Source organism: Eutrigla gurnardus, assembly GCF_963514095.1.
Source record: "Eutrigla gurnardus genome assembly, chromosome: 7".
In the NCBI taxonomy this organism is placed as follows: domain Eukaryota; kingdom Metazoa; phylum Chordata; class Actinopteri; order Perciformes; family Triglidae; genus Eutrigla; species Eutrigla gurnardus.
The window spans coordinates 21,361,709-21,379,988 of NC_139921.1; the positions used below are offsets into that span (position 1 = coordinate 21,361,709).

Here is an 18,280-nt window from a genome sequence, read left to right on the forward strand (position 1 = left end):
AACAGGAAATCTTTGTTAGGAGTCAGGCTCTACCATTGCCAGAGCTAGAAATTGTTGTGGAACAAAAAAACATGTTGGGAGAAAAAAATTGCCTCAGAGGGAAAAATGAAGGCCAAAAATACACAGTTTGACCTTGTTCCATGTATTTTTATCCACATTTTAGGATTATACTGGTTGGCTTTTCTTGCTCAATAGTTAGAGACTATCGGTTGGAAGGAGGGGATGTGAATGGGGGAAAATCAGGGCGATGACATACTCCTGTCAGTAACATGGAAGCTGACAGCGTGTCTCCTTGTATAGCCGGCACTCAAATGTCACTCTGTCATGTCAAACATCTTGCCAGAGGCCCGAAGCTTAAAAAGTCCCACTTTTAAAAAAAAAATCTCTCCCAAATGTATGCACAGAAGCTGCAGTGTCATATTTATTTATCATCCTTTCACAAAAAGTGAGCAGTATTCAAACTTCAGTTGGTCTTTCATATAATTATAATTTGCAATGTGCTGTGTGTGTGTGTGTGTGTGTGTGTGTGTGTGTGTGTGTGTGTGTGTGTGTGTGTGTGTGTGTGTGTGTGTGTGTGTGTGTGTGTCCATGCAATAAAGGCCATAAGCAGCAGCGTTTGAGAAAAACAGAGGTCCAAACATTGAATTTGTTAGGGAGTTGAGCGGCATGCCCCCTGTAAAAATGTTGATTTCTCTGATCCAAATATCTGCATTTTAAGATGTTTGAAAAAATCAAGAATTGGATCAAATTCTTTGGGATTTTTTATCGTATGTACTTCAGAAACAATACAGAGGTCCATACCTCTATGACGTCAACAGTTGGTACAGCCATGCAAGCAGGTATGAATGTGTGGCCTGGGTTCTTTTCAATCACTGTTGCCAAGACTCCCATTGATGGAAGCATGTGCGTCCTTGTGTGCCCTGACTGATAAACCACCATTAAATCACTAACACTCCATTAAATCAATTATCCTTCTCACTTTGGAACTCAAATCCTGACGGGAAGATATAGCAACACAGATATTGAACCCGTGTTGACACAGTTAAAAGGTTTTTTTGGCATATATAATATGAACACGCCCATGTTTTTACAACATACAAGGGCGACTGTTGCACAGCTTCCACAGTCATCCACATATGGAGAGCGATGCAAAAGCTGAGCTTGTCTGCAACCACACGGATGCGTGGGACTGGGTTTACGCCATGCAGCCTGCCTACATGTCCATCATCTGCCTCCTCGGAGTGATCGGCAACTCCTTCGTGCTGTGCGTGTTCTGCCTCCAGAAGCAACGCCGGTCTGTCGCCGACATCTACCTGAGCAACCTGGCAGCAGCCGATCTCCTCATGGTTTCCTGCCTGCCATTCTGGGTGGCAACCATCATCAACAAGTTCCACTGGAGGTTTGGGGAGCCCATGTGCCAGCTTATCAACATTGTCATCGGGATGAATTATTATTGCAGTGTGCTGTTCCTAACACTTGTGAGCATGGACAGATACCTGGCCCTCACTAGACCCCTGACCCAGGGGAGGGAGAGACGGGCCTTCTGGGCACACGGAATTTGCTTCGTTATCTGGATTGCTGGAGTCTTGCTGAGCTTCCCTGCTGTCCTCTTCCGATCCGTCAAGTTCTTCCCTCATCTGGGTATTGACGCATGCTACATCGCTTATCCCAACGAAGGCTGGAGACTGCGCTACAACTTGACTGTCAGCACCGTAGGCTTCCTTATCCCTGTTCCCATCGTATCCTACTGTAGTTTCCACATCGCTAAGGTCCTTCGGAGCAGCCGGAAGATGAGAAAAGGCAGCAAAAGCAGTGTGGAAAGGAAGGCGGCGTATCTGATTCTCGTTGTTCTGGCTGTGTTCGTTCTCTGTTGGCTGCCTTACCAGGTTCTGATCTTCCTGGATACCTTGGATCATTATGAAGTCATCCCTGGATGTACATGGGTGTACGTGTTGGACATTGGAAACCAGTTGGCTACTTACCTCGGCTATAGCAACAGCTCATTGAATCCTTTCCTGTATGTGATTGTTGGGAAGCACTTTAGGCAGAGGGCAAGGGAAGTGTTTAGACTTGTGCTGTGCAGGAGGAAAAGGCAGTGGTGGAAGTCCCGCCATTCCAATGTCAATCTCAACTCAACTAAACAAACTGAGAGCACTAAAATCTAGAGATCTACACATATAGAGAAACGCTTGACAATGAATAGCTGCTAGAAATCCATTTATTTAGGTCTCATCATACACTCAATCAACCTGTTGCCACTTTGAGAATGTCCAGCCGTTTGCACAGAGCCAAGTTAAGCTAAGCTAGCCATCTTCACATTTACCATAACAACATCATAGTGTATCAATCCTCTCTATGTAATCTGTCATGACGTAAAGAAATATCAGAAATGAATCCTGGAGCATAAATGTTTTTGATAATGTAATGGAAAAATACAATTTGCTTTTCTTACTTACTTTCTACTACTACAACAAGCAGCTTTAGCCAGCAGTCATAACAAACTGTGTATAAAGATGCTGTATTTCTCTCACTGCCTCGCACTCTGTACTGCACCGATCCCTTTGCAAAAGTATAATAAAACAGACAAAAGATGAAGTTGTTGTAAACCTCTTTATTTTCAGATTTCCACCACAAACTAAGAAAAAATATGCAGATTAACTTCACCAGCAGAGGGCAGAACAGAAGTAGATGTAGGGGAGGCAGAGGAGGCAACGCCCATCCTTCAGAGATCCCAAGGCGGTGGAGAGAGAGGGCATTGGGCTCAAGACTGCCCCAAGAGGCAGCAGAGAAAATTACATCACAGTGACTGAGAGCAAAGGGCGGGAAAGCCAACCTTCACAACAGACACATCTACAGATGATGACAAAAATGAATTAGAACAAGATATTGCATTCATGGAAGCTAAAAGCAACAAAAAAATGAACTTACTGTATGTAAGTAATGTAATGTAATGTAAGTACAACTGTGACATATATCGAAACCTAACATGTTTTTATTCGACTCAGGAGCTACACACTCACTTAGATCCAAGACCAATGAGTGGTAACCAGTGGCAGCCAGCCCATAGAGGGCGCAAGGGTTCCATCCCTCCTACTCTGCATCATTAATTAATTTCATATTTTTTTTTATTGAAATTAACTCTCTCCAGAAATCCAACAGGTGGACGGAACCACATCAGGTTGTCCCAACAACACAGACAGCAGTGAAGGTGGAGTTGCCCTTCTAAGACGCTGGAGTTTGTTTTCTTGAACAACTTCCCGTTTTGAATCTGGCTCTTACTCCAATGGATGCAACAACATATTTAATGTGAGAAATCCATCATGCTTGTGTATTATGCTGCCAATGTAGTGTATGTGAAAGTGAAATATAACTTCTGTAATATCAATATAATAAAAAGCGTTTGAATTCCAGAAGACACTGGCCACCAGGTCTTTAAAAACGATCATTTTAAAATGTTGACGATAATTCAACTATGTATGAGTGTTTTTGTCTTCAATTAAGTATCATCTATTACTATTAGAAGCGTGGAGTGTCTTTGTTTTGATACAAATTGATCGTTGCTACCATGACTGAGCCAGATTCCCTTTTAGAGTGTCTTAATGGCCTGCATGATTCAAGTGGGCTGTGATCATTTTGACCATAAAAGGAACGCAACAGCCTCATACTCATCTTTTAGAAAACACTTCCTTTTAAAAGGAACGCAACAGCCTCATACTCATCTTTTAGAAAACACTTCCTTTTTCATACTAACACAAAACAAGACAAGAACTGTTTGTATTTTGTATTCCGTCCAATTTGATCATTATTGTTTGTTACTGGTATTTCATCAGCTTCAGTTAGACATTTAGAACAGATAGGATTACACATGGTTGGGGGGATAATTAGGGATATGCAGCTTTTATTATTTAGGCAAACGTATTAACTGTAGACAAACGGTAAAGTGTTTGCAAATTGAGAAGCAAATTAATTAATTAAACTGATATCTCATCTTCAAAGCACACACAGAGGTACTACAAACAATAATTATGTTAATTAGCTAAATCAATAGCACATTTCTATCAACTGTAATCTTCCCCTTGGGCTTGGGGAATGTTGTTGTGAATGCATGAAAAGACCGTGAAACAGTATCACATAACTGATCATTCTACTTTTTCAAGTAACAAAATAATACTTCCTTAAATACATCATATGTCATGAAAGTATTTTGCAGTAGTGCAGAGAAAGTTGAACACTAACACATTTAGGCCACTGCAGTTTCAGCTTATCTCATGTTCACAGGCCAAATTTTGACTCACTCATAAACAAGTTGATATATTGAACTCCTTGGCGAAGGGTGTGGAAGAATGTAACTATATACAAAAACTCTCGTAGCAGATCTCTCCCCAGACTCGCTGTGTACTCTCACCAGGAGCTCAGTGTACACACGAGTCGTGTTCCAGACGTATCATTTTAAGCACAGGAGAAACATTTTCATCAAACGCACGGTAAGAACGTTCTTACTATCTTTTTGTTTTGATAGTCAAAATCTGTATTTAAAAAATGCTAATGGGTGCTATGCCGTCTTAATACCCAACTTGACGAGAAATCAGTCAGTAGTTCAGCCCTTTTCATGTGAAATATTTAAGGTATTACATAAATCCACTTCAACAAGTATTTCCGGCAAATACGTTAAGTCTGGTTTAACTAAAGGGAAATAAGTCAACTTGCAATAGACTGTATTCAGGATATTATAGTTGAGTAATGTCTACCTGAACAGAGAATGAATGAATGTTATCATGTCCAACATCATCAACTTTTCTTTCATTTATGTGTCATTTACAACATGGTTTATTAACTGTAAATGTATTTTTTCATTTTTTAGGCAGTAGAAACACAGCATGATGTATTTTAAGTTAGGAAAAATAGGATTTTACTGATGACTTGTGTGTAATTATTTGGTTTCCCAGCCCATGGAGCCAACAACGCTTGTATCTTTGTCAACACTGTGGTCTGAAAACAGCAGCCTGACACCCGGTCCGTCAGAGACTCCGACCTCTGTAGATTGGGAGCTCATCCACGCCATCGTCCCCCCATACATCTTCATCTTATCCCTGTCGGGCCTTCTCTTCAACAGCTTCGTCCTGGCGGTGTTCTTCGCCCACAAGGATAGCCTGACCGTAGCGGAGATCTACCTGAGCAACCTGGCGCTGGCGGACGTCCTCCTCCTGTGCTGTCTGCCCTTCTGGGCGATGAACATCCTCAATGACTATAACTGGCCGTACGGAGACGCCATGTGCAAACTGGTCAACTCCTTCTCCATTATCAATTTCTACACCAGCATCTACACCCTGGTCATGATCAGCGTCGACCGCTACCTGGCACTCGTGAAGACCATGAAGGCCCGGTGGCTGAGACGGACGCTGTACGCCAAGGTGATGTGCTCCGTCCTGTGGGTGTTAGGGGTCGTAATGAGCATGCCAACCATTGTTCACAGAAAGGTGAAGTTCATAAAGAGGTTAGGGACAACGGCCTGTATACTGGATTACAGTGATGACGGCTATTGGAAGTTGGCCCATCAGATACTCATGAACATATTGGGCTTTCTACTCCCTGTTCTGGTCATTGTTTTCAGCAGTGGGAACATAATCAAGGCTTTGGTTCAGAGGAGGGAGAGTGTTGCTTCTCATAATGACGCCAATGACTCAAAGGCCACAGCGCTGGTGTACGCTGTCACTCTACTGTTCTTCCTGTGCTGGAGTCCCTTCCAGGTCTTCACCCTCCTTGACATACTCTGTGACGTCCAAGCGCTGGAAGAGAAGCTGTGGTACCACACCCTCGATATCGGGGGCCAGGTTTCAGTGTACTTGGCGTTTCTCAACAGCGCCCTGAATCCACTGCTGTATGTCTTCTCGGGACAGTACTTTAGGAGGAAAGTACGCTCCATCTATAGGAGGACCAGACACCATCGCAGAGGATCCGATATGACCACGTATCAGCGCTCTGTTGTGTCCACTTACATTAACAGAACGGAGCAAATTAAGACTGTGGTCATTTTTAATGCAAAGGATCAGATGTGACTTCTGTTGCAGCTTATGGAAATAGAGCGTTGTTACGTCATGTCAATTAACACAATAACAATAATGCTGTTATATGGTTTAACAGCATTATCGGAGGATGCTTGTTATTGTTCTTTGAAGAACTAATGCTAATGGCTGTAAAATGTTGGAAACGTTGGAAGCAGCTCATGCGTTGGTTGCCTACATAAAGACACTTCTAGATGTGTATCTGAATCTGTTTCACTGACACTAAACATGAGAGAATGGCCGCCCATGTACTTTGTGTACATTCACATTTACATTGTGGGATGGGATGTAAACAAGACATGTATTCAGTAGTGACATACACAGCAACGAGTTTATCAACACTCATTATTTAAGCTATTTTTGTGTATTAGAGGAATTATGTTTGGAATCAGCTAGTATAACATATTAACAGATTGGACAGGGGACAAACAATAAAGGCAATAGCCCTCAGGTTTTCTCTGCCTCCGTATGACATCAATACAAATATTTACAATGATTTTTTAAGTAAATCTGTCCAGTGTCATTGTACTTTGCATATGTATGTCGTTTCAGAAAGGAAAGTCTGACATGCGGGCGAAGCGAAGAGTCAACTGACTGACGCCTGTATTGTTGAAATGTCGTCATGGGCAAAGCTACTTCCTCACATCTATCTCAAAAGATTAGGTTTTACATTTAGCGGCCGTTAAAAAACCCCTAAGGTATTCACGTGTGACTCATTATCAGCCATATGGTCTGTTGTATGTTGCAACATGAGGAGCATTTCCAGAAGCCTATTAAAATCTAATAACACAGACAATCAGTTAATCATATGATGCCCATTGCATTGTGATGGTGACATTGCTACTCCTTTCATTCCACATTGGAGGAAAGTATGCTTTACATTTTGTGCTGCATACTGTTATACTGTTATGTTATACTATTAAAAAATAAAGAATCAGTGTTTTCTTTCAAACATCAGCTGGGTTTCTGTTGAATTTGACAGTTGTGTTTATATCATGTCCTGACACTGATTCCATGGTGTCAGATTGAAGAGAAGAAGGAAGCTGGAGAAGGAGGAAGACACTGGAAAGGAAATAACTTGGGCAGGGTTGCAAGTTGCTGGAGCTATCTTGTTGCCACATTAAAAAAAACAGGTTTTGTGTATACTTCCTGTATTATTTCACAACTTTCATTTTGAATGATCCTGGCAGGAAAACCACAGCACAACATTAATAATGGTCCTTTTTTATCAGCTCAATATGAAAAGTGAGATTGCAAAACAATGCTAATCCAATAATCTGACAGAAACATATAGCCCTATTTCCTATTTTATAACCTAGAGCATGACAGAAATAAAAACTGATATTTGTAAGAGCAAGGATCAGGACCGTAACGCCCCTGGCTTGCATCCAGCTGTCCTTTGTTGTGTGTCATTCCTTATCTTCTCTCCCTTCATTCACTGCAGGTCTTGAAAAGTTTTACATTAACATTACAAAACATTGAATTCAGTTTCCTCCCTAAAAAGTCTTAGAAGGTATAAGTCTTTTATTTCATTTACAAAAGTCTCAAATATTATGTTCGATCACTTTTTTGTAAAAGCATCATCAGACACCATCACTAATTCTACCTAGCTGGGTATACACAAGTTTGTATAAACAGAAACTCTGTACTGTCATCACTCTACTGTCGCTATCTCCCAAAGCATAACATACCCAAAAAATAGCTTGTGGCTGCTGCTCTGCACCAACATGTCTGCACAGCTCGGCTGCTGCATTTGGCGGTTACAGCTGATAATGCCGTCCCACCAATGCATAGCCTAACGGAAGCTTTGCAACCATGATATCAGAAAAAATACATAGACACGAAACTTTACTGCAAACAGACAACAGGCTGCGTCTGCTATTAGAAGATGGGGAGGGAGAAACAGAAGCAGGACTGGATGAAGGAGGAGACACAGCCATGGCTTTCTTTGACTCATCAATAGAACACGCCAGTTTGCTTTCCCTTTGAAGTGAGAAGAAGCTACAGGAGTCGTGTGGTGAATCTGGTCATTTAACATGTGGACTTCATCAGGGAGGATGTTTCTTCCCATGCCTACAAGGTATGCATAACCTTTTCTTTGATTTGTACTATTTTTTATAGCCATTAACAAGGCAAGTCGAGGCAGTTTTACTTGTATAGCACCTTTCAACACCAGGGCAATTCAAAGTGCTTTACATAAAACATTAAATGCATTGGAGAAAAAGCATTAAACAAGCCAATAAAATGTAAAAATTAAATAAATAAAAACAAGAATATCAAAGAAATTACAGTGAAGTATAAGAAGTTCATTGTTTACAGAAAGGCAGCAGCAAACAGAAAATCTTCAGTCTCGATTACAACTTAAAGTCATCATCGGTAATGTTTGGAGCTTTATAAAACGTGAAATACTTTATACAGACTCATATAGAACATACAGTACAACATTTGTGTATAAATGTAGTCACCTTCATAATAAAAAGCCAGAGAGAAAATGTCATGTCTAGACATGTCATATGGGTGCAACTCGAACAAATAATAATACGTGGTGGAACATACCGAAGTACATTTCCTCAACTACTGTTCATGAATACAATTTTGACATAATTGTATTTTACTTGAGTATTTCGGTTTTCTGCTTATTAATACTTCTACTCCACTTACAAACATGCAAATACATGATGATTAAGATAAACCTCTATTGACCCCTGCTGGTAAATTAACAAACTATCCAGCAGTAAAGAAAGAAAGAAAACAGTTATTTCACAGAGTCAATCAGTATTCAATATTTCACAGCATTAACTCAGAACTACTCAGCATGTGTTCACGGTGTTCAGTGTTTCTCAGGATTCCAAATTATGATAATAACTGAATTTTAAAAACATTTTCAAAGTATCCTTCAATATTTGATCTCTAACCCTCCACAGTGTCCCTGCTAACTTCAGCACGGTGGCTGTTTCTGGAGACCAAAACAACACAAACAGCACTCGGTGTCCTCAGGCAGAAATGAAGGATTGGCACGCCACTGTGCTGCCTGTGTACATCTTGCTCATCTCTGTGCTGGGAATCGTCCTGAATGTGTTTGTCCTGATGGTTTTCTGCCTTCATAAGAAGGCCTGCACCGTGTCTGAGATCTACTTGAGCAACATGGCGGCTGCTGACCTCATCCTACTGGCTTGTTTGCCCTTCTGGGCTGTGTATGCAGCCAAAAAATTCAACTGGCCCTTTGATAATTCCCTTTGCCGGCTGGTCACCCTTTCCATCAACATGAACGCCTATTGCAGCATTTACTTCCTTGTTCTAATTAGCATAGACCGTTACGTGGTACTGGTGCACCCTCTGTCCTATGGGGGACTGCGGAGGACCAAGTATGCCAAACTTGCCTGTCTGCTGGTGTGGTGTTTCGGCTTGCTCCTGAGTGTCCCCACACTGGTCTACAGGCAAGTGAGATATTTCTCTGCCTTCAATACTAATATATGTTTTATTAATTACCCAAATAACAATGTCCGGCTCCTGTTAAATGTGATGCACACAACGTTCGGCTTCATTATCCCTATTGCCATTATTTCCTTCTGCACTCTCAAGATTATTCAAGCTCTGAATAATCGCCTAATTAATAGGTCAAACATCCAGAAAGTGGAGCAGAAGGCCAACGCTCTGATACTGGCAGTCCTCCTGGCGTTTATGATCTGCTGGATGCCATTCTACCTGGTAAAGATAGTGAAACTGCTCTTGGTTGTGACAGAGTGTAGCACGCTCACCATCCTGAACATCTGCCAACACGTCGTCATGTACATGGCCTTCTTCAACAGCGTCCTTAACCCCATCCTCTACATCATTGTGGGAAAGAACTTCCAGAAAAAAGTTAGGGAGATCTTCAAGCGGTGGAGCGCCGACAGAACGACGAGCCTCAACACCACCTTCACACGTCAACCCGGTTGTAGTGGTGAGACCCAGGATGTCTCCGGCTGATCTGCAAGGATTCTGGTGTGTGCCGTCACTCCGTGCTTCTTCCTGTGTTGGGTCTGTCTGGTCTTGAACATTTTCCATCACAAGACCACACCTTCACATCACGTTAGATGAGAAGATGTGCTCTGGGACATCTTCTCTTCTCTGTGCAACACTTAAGGAGGAAAGTTAGGAGGAGGACATGACATTATGGCCACATATCGACCCTCTGGTGTGTCTACTAACATCAGCAAACCAAAGGAAATCAAGGGTATGGTCATTTTAAATGCAAGGGATGTGACACATATTTACTGTATGTGCATTTCCTGCACTTATGCCTTATTACTGTTGTTTCATTAGGAATGCTTCCAGAAATCATAACCGCTTCATATTTAACCAGCACTACCAGATTGGGTTTTATATTGCAGAGGTAGCCTAATGGGCGCCACAAGGGAAATAATTACAATAGAGACTTTGTGTCTCTGTGTAAGAGCAACATATGTCTAAATATGACACGTTAATAGTAAGATGTGTGGATATGGGTTTGAATCTGTTTCTCTGTACTGTATACATGGTGTTGCTCTTACGGCCTTGTAATATTTCAACATCAAACTATATCCTTTATTGGCACAAGAAAGCAAACATAAGAGAAAGGCTACCTACACGCCGTGGATACAATTTGCATGCTTGTACAGTGTGTTGCTTTGTACAGTGTGTGGCAGTAGCTTTTCTTTACAGTGTCGTTATGGAAACCACCTCTCTTTTGCTGAAAGAGTTGCACCTCTTATAGTATGAGTATTTAAACTTTAATTTATTTTTCTCTCGTGACAAAAATATTGAAGTGTGCAATGCAATCAGTTCTCGTTTCTGTGGAAATCTTTCCTCGTTTATCAACGAATACATTTAAATACAGACACATTTAAATAAGATCTGGTTGCTACCCACAGCGCCACCCTGGTCACACACTGAAATGACTCCAACAACATGGAATGCTCTTTTAATACTCTCTAAAATATATGCTGCTAGAAACAGCAAGGGAATGACCTTAATTACAATGTACGGTAACACTAGTTTTTTATTAGCATGCATAGTAGCATATTGGCTGTTTTTAAGCCATTATAATCACTTACTAATGCCTTATTCTGCATGATCATATTCTGCATTCTCTGTCATATTCTGTTCTACTACTAGGCCATTCACTACTGTGAGAGTTTTCCATTAATAACTTCCTAATCACTGCTTATTGATAGTGAGTTAGGGAGTTTTTGTAAACCACTTAATAAGAATAAGCTAATAAGAAACTAGTTCATGGTTAATATGTGTTCCCTAATCTAAAGTGTACATCCTGTTGTGCATTGTTACTCACAATAAAAAAACTAAAACCAGAATGTAATTTCATTTAGTGTGATGCTACACAACGTTAGCACCAATATGGATGAATGATAAGATCTGGCCCAGTATATAGAGTACCAATACCACAATGTGAAAATACAAAATCTGCATTCAATCCTATTCCAGTAAAAAATACAGAGGTATTATCAACTAAAGTTACGAGTAAAAATACTCATTGCACAGAAAAATTGCTCTCCTGACTGATATTATTAGACACCATTATTTTATTAGATAGTTTAGTTAATAATGATTTGATTGTAGGACGTAGGGCCCCTATCCAAAAGGTCACAGAGAGGTTTAGAGGGGACATTTTTCTTTGGTGGAACAGCTGATAACACAGTAAAATCCAACAAACTTTCTGCACTTATGGAAATAAAATGACAGCCACAATGAAAGCATTGGATGCCGTTTCCATTTTAAGCATGCCAAGACAGGTTTTACCAGAAACTATTTGCATTGCGGAACAGATCAACAGAACACAGAGCTTTGTCGTTTCCATCCACATCCCTGTTTGGTCTTCATCATGGACGCAGCTCTTTTCAACCGGACAAATACCTCCTATGCTGTGAGTCCTCATCAGAAATGGATATTAATCCACCTCTCTATTCTTTTTTTTTTTATTGTGGGCGTCCTGGCCAACTGCCTGTCTCTGTATGGATCCTGGATGCTGACAAGCAAGGGGAACAGCGTAGCGGTCTACTTCATCAACCTGTCCATCTCTGACCTGCTCTCCACAATCACTCTGTCTTTGTGGATTGAGATGGACCTGCGGGGGCATGTGGGTGCTCCCTGCGTCCACAGCTTTTACGTCAGCTCAGGCTTCCTTTGCTGCATCTCTGTCGATCGCTACCTGGCAGTGGTCTATCCCCTCCGATTTCACTGGGTCCGAGAGGTGCGGACAGCAACGGCTGTGAGTATTGCCGTTTGGACTTTGGACATTGCCATTCTCATTATCTTACTTGGACACACGAGGGCGCTGCAACCTTTTTTCTCAAGAGGTATTTGTGAGGAGCGAATACCCATGACACAGGAAGACGCCAAACTTGTCCTTACACAAGTCATCCTGGGTTTCTTGGTGCCCGTATTTATCATGACCTTTTGTTGTCAGCAGATCATGCGATCCCTCGGACAGAGCACCTCCATCCTGACAACGGAGCGCAGGAAAGTGAGACAACTGTTGTTGTTCCTAAATCTCACTTACATCGTGGCCTTTGCACCCTACCAGACTGTCATGCTGCTCAGGTTCATACTAGAGCCCGGGAACCCCGTCTGGGCTAAGAGTCTCAGAACTCCTTACCTGTTCACGGCTGTCATGACCATCTTAAACAGTACACTGGATCCTATTATATACTGTTTGATCAGTAAGGGCGCTCAGGACGAAATCAGGAAAGCTCTAGAGAAATGTTTGGGAGTTCTGGTGAGGAGGAAATGATCAGAGAGCTCTAATGGAATTCAGTCTGTTTCCTAACAGCAGATTTCTTATGTATATATATTTTTTATTTTATTTATTTATTTTGAATCTCTTTTATTATTGTGATGCAACATCGTGTACAAGATGACATTTTTATTTGATTCCTAACTGTCATCTTTGGTGCAGTGACAGTGCAGGTCCATATACACATTTAAAGAGGTCTTTTTAGTACAAAATTACTCACTTGTGCTTCCACTGAGTAGTTTTAGAGAGAGGGGATGACATTAGGGTCCTGGACTAGACTAGGGTAAGGTCTCAGGCTTAATGTGCAAGCTCTAGAGTTTCCTACAGGAGCACATAAGCTCAGCCATAACAGCATAACTACGCTATGGAAACAATTAGTCAAACACATGTATTCCTTTATCAGGCAATAATCAGCATCACCTTTACCCGAGTCCAGCTCTATATTGACACACCAAACAGGAAGACGTGCTGCCTCATATAGACTTAGAAGCCAAATTAAATCTGCCATGTGGTCTTCCAACACCGGTAGTTTATTCTGTCATGGCCTGTCACCCAGTAAATGACATACGGTAGTCAGGGGCGACGGGGAGGCAGCTGCTGACTCTTCCTGTTTCTTTTAGCTGACTGCTTGAGAAGTGGAAGACGAGACGACCGAATGAATCGGGTCTGCATCTGTCTATATTGTTTCTTTATAATAATAATAAGGCATTTTATGGACAGGATTTTGGAGCGGGAACACAACTACATAACCAGTAAGTAGACCATCATGAGTTTCATTGAGTATGTTTTTTCTTGAAAATAGCCTACTTTCTGAGTTAAAGTATGTGTTAGTTGACATGTGAAGACTTAAAAAGGGCAATTCCACCTTTTTTTTCTTCCATGTTGTAGCCCATCAAGTAGCGTTTTACTGATATTGAGACCAATTCTAAATGACTAATACTCCAAAGCATACGTTTTTAGATAAATCTCCAAACTTCCAGTAGGCCATTCGTTAGGATTCACTTTTGCAAGGAGGAGAAAATTATATTTAGACATGAAACTTGTTCATCAAAGATAACAGCTGATCGACACTTGCTTTTCTTACACCATGTTTTTTGTCATGTGGTGATGCAGGGTGCATTGTGAAATAACCACCTTCCCAAAAAAGAGTAGTGGGACGTAATGTAAAATTGACACAAATAAAACACATTAGCGTTACTACACTCTACACGATGTTTTTGCCAAATGTACTTTAACTAAAGTTTTTTGGAAGTTGAAGATGAATCTCAATATGTTTCCCAAAAAAAGCAGTTTGTAGTAAATCTGCTAAAAAAAAAGTGAAACTCCCTGAATGATACTTAAGCAGTGAAGGGAGGCTTTAAATGTCAAAATATCATAGCAGCAGATGCTAATATATCCTGACTTTTAAGGCCTTAACTCACCGGGAGTGTGAAGAATGAATATTTGTGTCGTGTCTGAAAGTATTCATGACAGATCAGCTTTAAAAGCAAGTGAAGTTATCCCACAAAATTAAAGAAAAATGCCTCCAATGTGTAAAGGCCTTTTATCTGAAGCATGGGCCAAGCCACCAAAACACAGAATCCTACATTTCCCATGATTCAACTTACTTGCATATTCCATTAGGATTAGGATCTCAGACTTCTAAATGCCCTTGTCGTTCCAACTCTACACCCGTAGTTATAAGACAGACAAAAGTGAATATGTGTAACCAAAAAATACATGAAAAGTGCTCTCTAATTAACAAACTGAATGTAAATGCAACATGTTATTTCTTTATTTTTTTTATTTTTTTCTACAAGGTGCATATGAACGCCACATCTGCAATGGAGAACATAACCACGGCCACAAATCTCTCAGAATGTTATTCGGATGACAGCGCATCCCGGAGGAGGCCATTTCTGTTCTTCTACCTGGCTATCATCATCACGGCCATCCCGTCCAACGCCTTCTCCCTCTACGTGTCCTGGCAGCACATCAGACAGAAGAACGAGCTCGGGGTGTACCTGTTCAATCTGGCCCTGAGCGACCTGACCTTCACCATCGGCCTCTCTCTTTGGCTGGACTTCCTGTGGAAAGGAGTTTGGGCCCACGGGGGCCACGTCTGCATGCTATCCGTGTACTCTCTCTTCACTAACTTTTACACCAGCGACGCTCTTCTCTGCTGCATCGCCATTGACCGCTACCTGGCAGTGGTTCACCCCTTGAAGTACACTTTCTTCAGGAGAGTTGACACCGCAGCAGCGGTCAGTGTTGCCATCTGGGTGTCGGTGGTCTGCTTCAACGCCTTCACCATCACCTGGGAGGACTCCTATCAAGAAAACAACAAGTTCCCAGTGTGTTTTGACGTCTTCCTCCCGATCTCAGAGAACCTGGCTCGGGTGAATGTAGCACGCTTCATCCTGGGCTTTATAGTTCCCTTTCTCCTTGTGGTGATTTCCACCTGGGGGATCTGTGAGGCGGTGAAATCCAACCAGGCCACAGAGGAACAGGAACGTAAACGCATTTCAAAGCTGCTGACAGTCGTCCTGCTCTGCCTTTTGTTCTGCTTCGGACCTATCCACGTCATGATGCTCCTCCGCACGCTAGTGGATGACTGCAGGTATCTCGCGTGGCTCCTTTACCCATACAAGCTCAGCATCGCCATCTCCACCCTCAACTGCCTTGCAGACCCTCTGCTGTACTGCTTCATTACTAGAACGGGGAAGGCCAACGTCAATCAGGTTGTGCTCTTCTTCCAGGTAAAGAAGAGGAGCAAAGATGAAGATGTGGTGTAGGTCAAATAACGTACACAGTTTTACCACAACCCAATCAGTGGTGGAGAGGTATTCAGATCCTTTACTGAAGTAAAAGTACTAACATCACACTGTGAAAACAGTCCACATGGAAAAGTCTTACTTACTCTAGTAAAAGGATGTAAGTAGTGTCAGCAACATTTCATTTAGATATCAAAAGTGTGCAGTAAAAGGCTCCCTGTCGTGCTTCTTTATTATACATGGTGTTTATGCATTAATATTGCATAAACAACTCTTTTGTATACTGTTGTGTGTATAACTTACACCAATGTGTCATATTCTATCAGGTCATCCTATGTTTGTAGCGTTGCATGGTTTTCACTGGACAGGAAGGGTATGAAAAACAGTTGTATGGAAATAAAGTGGTAATAAATGCTGTCAATGCAAATGTAGTTTACAAATGTGGTGCCATTATTAATTTGAATAAAGTAGGAGTAGGAAAAGAAAGCCTTCAACTGTAGTTCAGCTTTTTGTTTCACACCATTTTCATTTTTGGTGGGACAAGTGTGATGTAGATTTCTTGGTAAATGTGTATTTATATCTAACCGACAAAAAAAAAAAAAAAGATTTCCTCCTTCCATAAAAAAACGCTGTACATTTGGGTGTATTGGAAGATTTATAGAAAAGTTAATCACTCACTAGATGCACATTGTGATCTGAAATTATCTAAATGGCTGTGGTCTGTGGTGTGGCACACGGAAAATGAATATCAGAAGCTCTGTAGTGGACAATTATGGAAGTACAGCCAGCTGTTTACACTTGCAATGGTTTAGCATTTCCAATATAAATCTCTTCTGTGTTGCCTTGGCGCAAAATATTTTATTGCATAACCTGTAGTGTTTTATTACAGCAATTAAACCCAACACAGAAATACATTTTCTGCTTTTCTATTTACCTTAACAACATGATACATTACCCAGAATCTAAGAGGAGATCTACAGTGGTCTTTCTGGTATGTGCATAACATTCATACACAATCCTTCACATCATACACTCATGCATGTAGAAACATGCCATCCCTTGTACACGCACAGACTTTCATCATTGCTCTGAATAATGATATATGACATCATCAAAGGTGGATAAACCTGCAAGTGTTTGCATCTCGTGTGTGACATTTGGCCATCATAACAATAAAGGCTAGCACGGACATGTGACAGTGAGTCCTTGTCTTGCCTCCTTCCATCCAGTCACTCGAGGCAGTAAATACGCCTCACTTAACACTAAATAATCCGCATCAGCAGAATCTGGGGCCGACCAAGCCCATCTGAATACCCATCTTCTCACCACTCACCTTCCACCGTCCTTGACTCTGCAACAGACAGCCTTCTTTATATGGAAAGTAGAGGTGTATGCGGAGATAACGGAGGATCAATGGGTTTTGTCAGTGAACCCCATCCCCGCCTGTATGTTGGCAGAGTTTCAGCGGTGGCACGTGTGCGAGAGTGTGCTCCCTCTCAGGCATGATAAATGAATGGTTTATCCACACACATGTAATAGAGACACGATCCTCCGTGTTGGAATAGAAAGAGTGTGAAGTGAGAGCCGTTCAAAAAGGGTCCACCTCATGCAACAAGCCTTTGAAAAAGACAGAAAAAAAACACCCAGATCTTGCATCGTGATGCACAGCCACAATTTGGCCAATCCCAGCCCTGGCAGCTGTGATCAGCACTGGGTGTTGGCAGGCAGGCTGCGGGTACGGTCGGGATAATCTACATACAGGTGCCACAAAGAAAATCTGAAGCAAATACGCAGATGTGCTAAAAGAGGAAACAGGTGGATAAATATAGCAGCGTCGAGTTGTTTGGTAACAATATTACATAAGCTATTTGTAGTGTAAAATAAGAGGAGAATGTGGTTTTACTGGCTTAGTTTAGTTCATACTGTACAACTATAAACTGGATTTGCTGCAGTAAAAATATTATAACTGTGATATTTCCCCCTCATTAGTCTGAAATCGTTTTCCTTTTTTTATGCTGCGACTCATTGTTTATTATGCTTATCCAGAACTATTAATAAATCTGCTTTTCTCTCCTATATCTGCGCTGCTTGCTCCTAATCTATAATCCAAACCGTCTCACTGTTTCGTCACTCGTTTCTTTCCCACTTGCCAGATGTGTGCAGCCTGACTCAGCCATAATAACAGTAATCTTTGGTCCATGGAGAGCAGACAGGCGTGGAGCTCTTTGTTTCACTGTGACTCCTTTCCAAGTAATGATTATTAGCTTCTATTAGTCAATGCCGAACACAAAATGCTGGAAATGTGAGTATTTTACTTTCTATAACGGCATAAAGTGATTGCATTGATTGCACTTTTATTCAGCACAAACTTGCATAACAAAAACAACTTTTCAGCATATTGTGATTCAATAGGAACTCTCCCTCTCAACATTATATAATATATAAATCATATTGTGCTCTAAAAGTGTGCCCCTTCAATCTGCATCAATGTGTAGGAGAATACAATATATGTAGGCATTTCATTCCTTCATTTTTTATTTTTGATGTGAAGGGTTTATCCCTCGTCACGCGATGTGCTTGATTTGTCAGTTTCTCTTGACTGGTTTATATGACATCATATTTCACTTCGCTTCAGTATCTCAGCTGCCAAACACATTGTCAGGCAAATGTTTGCATGTGATGCGGAGCACACT

General features: G+C 41.4%; 4 protein-coding genes and 1 pseudogene across 6 annotated transcripts; all 5 read left to right on the forward strand.

The window, feature by feature from the left end:
* The first annotated feature begins 1,136 nt into the window (after positions 1-1,136).
* LOC311015481 (B2 bradykinin receptor pseudogene) lies at positions 1,137-2,165 on the forward strand (annotated as a pseudogene). Its single transcript has one exon. The product of its transcript is annotated as a B2 bradykinin receptor pseudogene (transcript).
* Positions 2,166-4,949: 2,784 nt separating this feature from the next.
* bdkrb1 (bradykinin receptor B1) lies at positions 4,950-6,056 on the forward strand (the record flags this gene model as incomplete). The annotated part of the gene is made up of 1 exon (XM_084012737.1): positions 4,950-6,056. The coding sequence occupies one exon, from the start codon at positions 4,950-4,952 to the stop codon at positions 6,054-6,056; it is 1,107 nt and encodes a 368-aa protein (XP_083868863.1).
* A 1,964-nt stretch (positions 6,057-8,020) lies between these two features.
* On the forward strand, positions 8,021-11,238 carry LOC311015478 (B2 bradykinin receptor-like). Its single transcript, XM_084012738.1, has 2 exons — positions 8,021-8,142; positions 8,987-11,238. Exons 1-2 carry the CDS (start codon positions 8,099-8,101, stop codon positions 10,029-10,031), a joined length of 1,089 nt encoding a protein of 362 aa, XP_083868864.1. The 5' UTR covers positions 8,021-8,098; the 3' UTR covers positions 10,032-11,238.
* Positions 11,239-11,923: 685 nt separating this feature from the next.
* On the forward strand, positions 11,924-12,831 carry LOC311015486 (G-protein coupled receptor 4-like; the record flags this gene model as incomplete). The annotated part of the gene is made up of 1 exon (XM_084012748.1): positions 11,924-12,831. Exon 1 carries the CDS (start codon positions 12,064-12,066, stop codon positions 12,829-12,831), a length of 768 nt encoding a protein of 255 aa, XP_083868874.1. The 5' UTR covers positions 11,924-12,063.
* Positions 12,832-13,470: 639 nt separating this feature from the next.
* Positions 13,471-16,257, forward strand: gpr65 (G protein-coupled receptor 65). Of its 2 annotated transcripts, none has more exons than XM_084012743.1 (2): positions 13,471-13,586; positions 14,634-16,257. In XM_084012743.1, the coding sequence occupies exon 2, from the start codon at positions 14,640-14,642 to the stop codon at positions 15,606-15,608; it is 969 nt and encodes a 322-aa protein (XP_083868869.1). In that variant the 5' UTR covers positions 13,471-13,586; positions 14,634-14,639; the 3' UTR covers positions 15,609-16,257. The 2 variants fall into 2 exon arrangements, with proteins under 2 accessions (XP_083868869.1, XP_083868870.1); XM_084012744.1 differs by having other exon boundaries at positions 13,573-13,590.
* Positions 16,258-18,280: the final 2,023 nt, after the last annotated feature.

Coding starts and splice junctions, on each gene's coding strand:
- gpr65 (XM_084012743.1), top strand. CDS start 14,640: ATGAACGCCACATCTGCAATGGAGAACATAACCACGGCCACAAATCTC.
- LOC311015478 (XM_084012738.1), top strand. CDS start 8,099: ATGTGGACTTCATCAGGGAGGATGTTTCTTCCCATGCCTACAAG. Junction 8,143..8,986: donor TTTCTTCCCATGCCTACAAG/GTATGCATAACC, acceptor AACCCTCCACAG/TGTCCCTGCTAACTTCAGCA.